General features: G+C 48.9%; 3 protein-coding genes across 3 annotated transcripts; 1 reads left to right on the top strand and 2 right to left on the bottom strand.

The window, feature by feature from the left end:
- Positions 1–1,531: 1,531 nt before the first annotated feature.
- NFIA_003640 (uncharacterized protein) lies at positions 1,532–3,109 on the bottom strand (the record flags this gene model as incomplete). The annotated part of the gene is made up of 3 exons (XM_001258904.1): positions 1,532–1,798; positions 1,872–2,648; positions 2,708–3,109. The coding sequence occupies 3 exons, from the start codon at positions 3,107–3,109 to the stop codon at positions 1,532–1,534; spliced, it is 1,446 nt and encodes a 481-aa protein (XP_001258905.1).
- A 592-nt stretch (positions 3,110–3,701) lies between these two features.
- NFIA_003630 (uncharacterized protein) lies at positions 3,702–6,653 on the top strand (the record flags this gene model as incomplete). The annotated part of the gene is made up of 3 exons (XM_001258903.1): positions 3,702–4,071; positions 4,163–5,707; positions 5,779–6,653. The coding sequence occupies 3 exons, from the start codon at positions 3,702–3,704 to the stop codon at positions 6,651–6,653; spliced, it is 2,790 nt and encodes a 929-aa protein (XP_001258904.1).
- A 92-nt stretch (positions 6,654–6,745) lies between these two features.
- NFIA_003620 (uncharacterized protein) lies at positions 6,746–8,457 on the bottom strand (the record flags this gene model as incomplete). The annotated part of the gene is made up of 3 exons (XM_001258902.1): positions 6,746–7,998; positions 8,077–8,349; positions 8,427–8,457. 3 exons carry the CDS (start codon positions 8,455–8,457, stop codon positions 6,746–6,748), a joined length of 1,557 nt encoding a protein of 518 aa, XP_001258903.1.
- Between the last annotated feature and the right edge of the window lie 614 nt (positions 8,458–9,071).

Here is a 9,071-nt window from a genome sequence, read left to right as displayed (position 1 = left end):
AACCCCTGCGTGCTTGTAGCTGGCTATCATATTGGAGTAGGACCGGCGATGAGGTAATCCTTGGGCGACCAGGTCCATCTGGGAATTCCACTTCGCAAGGAAGCTACTGGAACTTGTCAGAGAAGAAATTTTAGAGAAGAAACTTGCTTTTATTTCTCCTTGCTCATTATCTCTATGGCCATACAGGTTTTCATGGTCAGTCTTTGGTGTGAGAAAATCAAAGGAATCCTCATGGGGTATCATCGGTCGAGGAATATTTCGAACGCTGGTTTGAGGTGAGGGCCCGGCAGGATCAAGCCAGTTTTGTCCACCATCAACAAGGACATGGGTCCGCTCATACACCAAGGGATGCAACGAAAATGCTGAATTCCAGGAAGTCCTAAACACTCCCTCCACACAGACTAGAGAAGTTGTGGGAGCGAAACGAGACGACTCACCTGGGGCAATGGCTGCTGGCTGAATAGGCCACGAAGATAGCTATCAGATTGCTGGCAGACTTTTAGAATACAGGCAGTTAATCAATACTGACCTTGTCGGCTGAAGAGTGCCTGAGGAAAAGGGAGTAAAGAAGCCGCCCCTATATAGAATGAAGTGGTCAAAGCATTGAACTAGGCTTCGTACACTCCGTAAAATGGCTGCGGCCGTTCGCATCAAGCAGAATATTGTACTGTCACGGAGAGGGAACGAAATGTCCTCTCTTGTCTTCTTCTCTCAATCTCTTCCCTGGTCTATTTTTCATCGCTGCCTGGAAATCATCTCTTGTGAGCATCTGCACGAATTCCGCAGTGGCGTCTCCATGCCCTCAGGGGATAGATTTATGGGCCATTAACAGCCCATGTCAATGACGCATGCGGCATCTGCCATTATGCGAATACCGAGTGCTGAGGCGCTGACCAATGCGACGATAGACATTAGAAATCTACTCAGTTGGAATATCGTCCGAGAAAAAATCACTGAGCTAGTGAATGTAAGCACAGAGAATCAATCAGCACAGCCAAAAGCTTATCAGGAACGGTTACCCTCTATGCAGCAAGGTCAAAGAAATCAGACAGGGTTTTCCCCACGGACTTTTTAGTAGCTGCCACTATTCGCCGATACGCAATATGCTGGCTCTAGAGGGATTCTGATCCTGTCCTCGGGCAGCCTCTAGGGTGTTTTGGTTCAGAAGATCTGTACTAGCAGTCTATACTTTTCGAGAAAGGCAGACTGGGGGCTTTCCTCTCAAGAGCGATACTGCATCTCAGGCTAGGGAATGAAAGAGGCGAACAGTGCCCGAGCGACAACAGTACGCAAGGCGAATATAATAAATACGTCACTTTGATCATTGCAAAAGCTGTTATTACAACTATACGCCTGCGTTATTCGGGCCACAGTGAGCTGATCGAGACTCATACATGTTCGCTGCATCACCAACAGGATCGTTTCCTCCCCTCTGTTTCCCTTTGGGTCTTCCTGTGGGAAGAAACCTGCCGCCTAAGTTAGATAGAAACACACACACGAAACTCTTTTTCGAGGCATAGCACTACTCCTACTACGCCACATTAATATCGCCCAGCAGCACCAAATCATACGGAAGCATCAACTTCTTGGCGTTGATCATTTGCTTTCCTGGGGCAAAGATGTTCTGAGTCCGGAAGAAGTTCAGTTGTGGCATGTGAAGATCAAAGGTGTCCAATTTGAAACTGATGAGGCGATCGAAGTTTTTTCGATCGAACGTAACCTTCGGTTGATCGTTTGCGCCAAATTTGATAGTGGCATTGATCACGTTTCCGTTGATTTCGGCAAAATCCGTTTTATGCTAAAGCAAGGTCAGTTAAAGACTGCTGAACCCCAGTAACGGAGAATTTTACCTCTTCTACTTTGGCGCTTACGTTGACCGACATCTGAAAAGGTAGACCCCTGAAGTGGGGGATATTCGTATATACGACTTCTCCAGAGAAATCCCACTTCCACGATGCTTTAGGTGTCAGGTCATTTGCATCATCTTCGACGGTGAGCACCAACGGGTGTGTGTTCATGTCCACATTCAAGTCCTCAAATGCCATGTCGTAGCTATAACTTCGGAAGTTGGCGCATTTAATCACTTTGTCTTTGTCGTAACGCAATTCCAGCTTCAATCCATTGTCGACGCTTATGATCTTAACGGGATCATTCTTAGAGAGGCTCGAGGCCAGTTTCTTGATGTTCTTCACCAGGTATGTTTCGAGGAACAGCTCTCGTGAGATGATGATACTGGCATGATACTCCGTGGGCACTGGGGTGACATGCTGCTCATGTTCCAACCCGAACTGTGGAGGGTTGTTTCCTAGCCCTCTGGTGCCTCCCTTGGAGTGGATGAAGACACTCAACACCCCGGGCTGACACGAAAAAACAAACTTCGACGGTGTGAGCAGGTCGTCGCTGGCAGACTCGGAGTTTGGGGAGCTATTAGACACCTCTGCCATGCTATAATCAATCCATTGGACATTGTCGTGCGCTGCGAACCAGTTTTTGACCTCGTTGACCAGTTGATTCAAGTCGTTTGTGAGGGCCGGGTCAGATTTATCTTTCACCAAGCATTGCCAATTTGAATTCTGGGTGTCAAAGTGGAAAGTGATGTAGTATGTGCTCTCGGAGTTGTCATCGAAATGGAAGAGACTGTCACTCGTCTGGGTCAGTTAGCGCCATTACAGAGGTCGGGAATGTCAAATCAAGACTACTCGCATACCTGTGAACCACCGTCGCCTTTCATTCCCACGATTTGGGTCCGGACCTTAAAACTATAGTGACCCTCTGGGATTTCGATGGCATCCTCGGGTTTGTCATCTGTGGCGCGAGACTTGCCACTGAGTGGCATCGTCAAGTAAACATATCCAGACGTGGTGTCGAACTCGAGATCAGGGGCATGGAATCTCAGATCGTACATCTGGGTGTAGGCATGTTTGCCATGCCCCAGGTTCTGCTCAAAGTGAACATTGGTGAAATCGACTGAGGCTGAGGCATCCCAGGTCTTCTTCAAAAATTGATTCAGTTGCTTCTCCGAATATGAGACTAAGATGTCCCATTTGTCCGTGGTGGTCTTATGCTTGAGCTTTTCGTGGAGCTCTTTGACTGGAAGGGACTTGGTCATTCTAGATGCAAGTTGAAGAAAAGGTCTCTGCTACGGCCAACAAAAAGAAAAAAGAAAAAGATTTGACTTTATCTTGGTCTGCTCGGTTGATGGGCTTATTTGTTTTACTCTTAAGCTTCTTCTCTGAGTGTTGCCCGTGCACGGTTCATGGTGCCATCCAACTAGTGAACCTACGATTGCAGAGGCTGCATCATAATGTATATTTGACATTGACCAAGTGACGGGCTGCGTTAAGTCGAGGAGCAGAATTCTCCATGGACGCATAGCTCAAATGAATCCCAGTACGTGGGCGGAATCCATACACGTCACCAGGTGTGGTTACATCAAACTCGGGGTCATCCAGACCCAAACGTCATCAAGTATGGATATGCATTAAGTTCGCTGCCACAGAGATCTACGCGTCACCAGGCATCGTTACATGAGACTCAGCGCCACTGAGGTCAAAGGAGGGTGACAGGGAAGGCCTCCCAGCCCAGGACGGGCAAGGAAATAACAGGAATGCATAACACCTGCCCCTTCTCAACATCTCGGCTCCCCAACTTTTGACGCCGGTCTTTACACACAACTTACCCCAAGTCTGCTCAACTCTACGATGCCCGACGTACTCCCTGACCCCGACATCATCCGGTACCCCCTCCACGATGCCACCTTAATTCTCTCGGTATCGGAGGACCCGATCTCACCCCAGACCGGTGTGAAGGCCCCTCTGGATATCTACTGCGAGAGATTTATGCTGAACAGGAGCATCTCGGCCACCAACGCGAGTGACGATTCGCCGGCCCGTTTCGGCATCTTCACCCGCGAACTCCTGGGTCTCGAAAACGTTGCCAAAGCTCTTGCCATCTCCCTCTCGGGGGCTGATGGTAAAGACCATGATTACCCAAACGGGTACAAAGGCGGTGTCATCGACATGTACGTCGAGGATTTATCAGTGGCCACCGCTCGGGGACTCAGCATCCAAGGTGCGCAAACGCACACGCCCGGTGCACATCACCGGACGCGGACTTGACTTGAGCATGTGAACGGCTGACCAAAAACGAATCATTGTTGTAGCGCGCGGGGGCAGGGGTTACACGCCGTTGGACCAATTGGATGCCAAGGTAGGTGAGAATGGAGGCAATGGAGGGGATGGGGGTCAAGTCTCGGTAATCGCTGGGGTGAAGTCGTCCGACAGCGCCCTGATCGCGGATCGCATCCTGGATCACCTAGCGGATTCTAAGAAGAGGTGGCCGGCAGATTTTTGGGACGATATCACTGAGTTCATTAGTATCTTGGAGCAGAAGGATGTGAAGGTCGTCTACGAACCGCCGAGTAATATGAAGACGACTGAAGATATTCGGAAAGTCCAGCTGAGTTCCTTTCGGACGCAAGTGAGAAGACTCCGGCGAGCTCTGGGGTCTACTGTCGATGACCTGCATGTCGCGCTGAGCAATGCTGTCGATGTCCATGGAGGCATGTATGGCACTGGTTCGCGGGGTTCCGAGAAGCCTGGCAAGAGCGGACAGCAAGGGAAGGACCAAAGGCCAATCATCGCATTTACTGTTGACGTCGATGCTCTCCTCCAGACCAAGGTCTGTTACGCGCATCCGATCCAGTGCCGTATGTTACTAGACAAGGCCAAACTGTTGTTCTGGTCTGGATCATTGGACAACAAAGCACAGAGCACCACCATCCTGCAGCACCTGCAGGAAAGGCTTAAGCCATTTCTGATGATCTCCGGTCCATCATCATCATCAGTGGCCCAGTCGCCCTTGGTGCAGGCATACCGCGAAGCTGAGCCCCGCCTGTGCATTGTTAGCGACAAAAATAGTGACATTCCTGTTTCGGTAAAACGTCTGACGAGTCTCACATCGGAGGCCGAGATGACCTTGAAGCATATCATGTCCGGCGTGGACTTCTATGGAAAAAGTCCGGACGAGGTCCCTCGGGGCTCTTTTACTTCTTATCACAACATTGCCGAGTACTTTCTGGGTGAGCTGGAGTTCGTTGAAAACACCTACAAGGACTGGTTCAATAATGGGAGCGATGCAATTGCACGGCTGAATGCGATCAGGAACCGGGGCAGATTATGTGACTCAACAACTCAGTTGAAGAATCGCCTCATTCAGGAGGCTATTTCTGACCTGGACAGCAGTGCATCCACCATTGAGAGTTTGACAGATGCATTCCCAGCAGCTAGACAGGCCGTGCTGGATGAGGCTGCAAAAGTCGCTCAGAAAATCAAGGAGAAATTCACATTTTCTTTCGACGAACTAGTCTCTGCGATAAGCCAAGTGCTCTTCGTCCAGGGAAACCCCGCCATGGTCGCCTTGCAGACCGTCAGTCTGCTTGACAAAGGCTTGAACGATATTGAGAAGGATGATGGCATTCTAATCCCCAAGAAGTACCTGCTCTCCAAACTGCACCGCATCAATGGATCCTTCGAAAGTCTGCACGAGGGATACAAAGTCCTGGATGGCAGAATTCAGCTGACAGATCCCGGTGCCGAAAAGCTAATAGCAGACGTAGAAGAGTTTGAGAGATTACTGAGTGACTTTGAGGTTTCGCTCGGTGATGACATCCTCAAGGGCCTGAAGCAGAAATTTCAAACGTATATTAGTACGTCTCTCAAGAGAAGAAAAACAGAAAAGACAGTAACAACAATCGTGCCCCTGCTAACTTGACTACAGTAATCGTTTCCCAACGTAATGCGGCGGTCGTGCGATACAATTCCGACCTCACCTTATTGGTTCAGTATCATCGTGAATTGGACTCACTGGAGGTCGAGAAGAATGACCTCGTGCGTGACGAGTATGAGAATCTGGGCGCTGACCACCCGTCTATGACGGCCTTTATGAAAAAAACGAACCAAGATGCAGTCCAGACAGCGCAATTGTGGCTCTACAAGCAAGAACGAGCGTACAGCTTCGTGGCCCTCAGCGACGCTCAAATCATCGGAGAGGCTCTCAAGGGTGTTTCTGTTTCTCAGTATAACCTCACTCATCTCAGAAAGGCACAGGCGGCTCTATACGAACGCTACAACATGGTATACAAGGAAAAGAAGGGCCAGCCACCGCAGACGCACTTCGGGGCCAAGTTTATGCTTGAGGAGGATGATGTAGAGGATATCAAAGAGAGTGGGAAAAAGGACATCATGCTCCTCGTCGATGTGCCTCCAACCGCTGATGTATTTAATGGCAAGGCTGATGTCCGACTTACCAAAGTACGGTTCTTTGCAAAGGGGGCGAAAACGGACAATCACCGGCTCGAGGTCAAGCTAACACACACTGGAAAGGAGACCATTGTGAACAACCGCCTGAAGCGATTCTACTTCAGACATGATCCGCTCAAGGTCACCTTTCGATACAATACGGAGTCCAGCAAGGCCGAGGGGGACGACGTCGTGGACGGCAATATTGCCTGGCCGACAGAGAATGATTTTGCCCTGCCAGGGCCCTTTACTCAGTGGAAGATCGAGATCCGGAACGCAGTGAACAAGAATATGGATCTTTCCGGCGTCCAGTCGTCATATCTGGAGTTTGATTACCAGTTCCAGAGTGTTTGAATTGAATTGGTTAGGATATATTAGATGCGTGAGATCGGGAATAGACTACCAGAGTTCCCCCAAATATATTCATTAGGTGAATTTCACCCTTCTTAGTGCAGTCTTATAATTCGTCCCCTTCGTCTTTCCCTCTGAGCTTTTGCTTCTCTCCGGCGACGCGCCTCCGCTTCCTTCTGTAAATCCTCGACCCTGCCATCGATGTCTTTGCCTCGATCCTTTTCCTTTAGCTCCTTTTCCCTCTCGCTCTTGTCTGTGAGGTCCTTCTCAGTCCTTTTCAGATCAGCCTCGTATTTCTTGCGAATTTCTTCTTTCTTTCTGTTTTGCTTGCCAATGGGCAATTTGCCCGCATCTTCCAGCTCCTTTCTCTGTTGTTTATCCAATTTTTCCTGCTCTTTTTGTAGCTTCCGTATCTCCCTTGGCAAGTCTTTGGTGATGAGTCTCTCGTCACGCTGCTTTTCAATAAGACCCTTGAGGTACGTAGCTGATACCTCCTTCTTGAACTTTTCCGCCACAGCCGTATCGAACGTGCTGTTATAGTCCGTCTCAAAGAGATGATGGAACTTGGAGAACTTTTTTCTAACCAATCTTCTCAACTGGCCACCAGCCTCGATCTTGTACTCGGTCTCTACCTTTCCCGCAACATCGTCGGTCATGCCCGAGTTCTCTAGGTAGTCTCTGGAATACTCGTTAACGAACATCTCCACCCGTTCCTTCAACCATCCTCGCAAGTCTACCGGTTGGACCGCAATGTAATCTCTCATCTTTCGCATTTGCTTCGTCTGATATCTTGTCTTCACGGCCGCCGCGATGACTCGAGATACCTGGACGCCGGCAGCTCCGGCGAGAGCCCCTCCAATCGCGTCCCCGCTTAGAGACAGAAACGCCCCCAGTCCAATTCCCAACATCGTCGCGGTAAAATGAATGCTTTCAAGATAGAGGTCTCCTGTATCCACTGCCATCAGGTACACAATATCCCTGGGAGGGGTATATTTGGTGCTCATGAAGTCAATCGCCACAGCGAGCGAGTTGATCGCGGCGCCATCTCGTGCGTCTTCAACTGCCGTTAACTTATGCTCGGGAACTGTTTTACTTCCCTGGGGGCTGTGGTCAATCTCATCATCCGTCCCATCCGGGACGTCACCCCACGGGTAGAACTTGCGCCCGGTGGTCGAGATCTTGCTGTCCACTCCAGCAATGGTGCAGTGACCGGCAAAGGACGGGATGGAAATTTCCTCTCCGAGGATCTGAGAACACGTGAAGGACAGTTCAAATTTATGTTGGGATTTGGTCGAAAAGATGACCAAGCCTTCCTTGACTTGGACCGGCTCGGTGGGTTCCCCATCCACTGCAGCTCAATTTATTAGTCTATTGTTCGCTATAAAAGGCCAGCGAAGGACGGAGAAAAGGAGGGGCCAAATGTTACCAAAGACAGCCCTCATGGATGAATCCACAAGCAATTCATAAAAACCTAGGTCATTATTGTCGAACCTATATACACCCCCAGCCATCCGAAGATCGAAATGCGGCCCAGGCTTAGACATTTCTTTGATAATGCGCCAATTGATCTCCTTGAAGTCGAACCCATGGGTCTTGGTGTAGTCCGTGGCAGTATCTTTTTGCACTGCATCTAGCAGACCCATCAAGAACTCATCGTCCTTGGAGTTAAAGGTCTTATCCAGGAGCTTTTGCATAAGCTCTGGGGGTGGGAAGTTGTAGATTACAAGCATTAGTCAACCATTGTTCAAGCCATGTGCGTCTCTCTTCTTCTCTTACCAAGTTGTTTCGTGTCCGGGGTATAGGACATGGTGGGCAATTTAGACAATAGTTGAGTTAGGAGTTGTGAAGGAGAAAGAACTTGGTTGAGAGCCCCTGTCTGCTACAGGCTTTAACAGCTAGTTCGTTGGGCACGTCAGGGGAGGTAATCAACAATACAGAATGCCAAATACATGCTTGTGCAGTGATTTCTGCATCCTGTAGCAAAGGAGGGGCTGTCATAGTGCATAGGATTGCGTGTGATAGAGAGGAGTATGTTACAGAGGAACCAAAGTCAATGACATAATGGAATATTATTAATACTTCCTGTAAGTCTACACATCAGACTGACGTCTTAATGGCTGTTTGCGTTAGTCAAGGAGTCATATATCCTCCACATCATTATATTTTAGCAGCTAAAAGACTTGTGGCTAGAGTTGCATTCAGTCTGAGTTCAGGTGAGTCCAACTATGGTTGGAACCGAACCGCTGTGATTTTGAGTCTAAATTTTAGAAATCAGAACCAAACCTGATCTGTTCTAATTTGGTTTGAGTTTAACCACAAAAACCCACCACTAGGCCTAGATAGGCCTAAATAGGCCTAGCTAGGCCCATGCTAACTAACTATAGTTAGATTTAGTTTAATTTAGTTTGAGTTTAACTACTA

The sequence above is a fragment of the Aspergillus fischeri genome, genomic scaffold (assembly GCF_000149645.3).
Source record: "Aspergillus fischeri NRRL 181 1099437636265 genomic scaffold, whole genome shotgun sequence".
In the NCBI taxonomy this organism is placed as follows: Eukaryota; Fungi; Ascomycota; class Eurotiomycetes; order Eurotiales; family Aspergillaceae; genus Aspergillus; species Aspergillus fischeri.
This window is presented reverse-complemented; position numbering and strand designations above follow the sequence as displayed.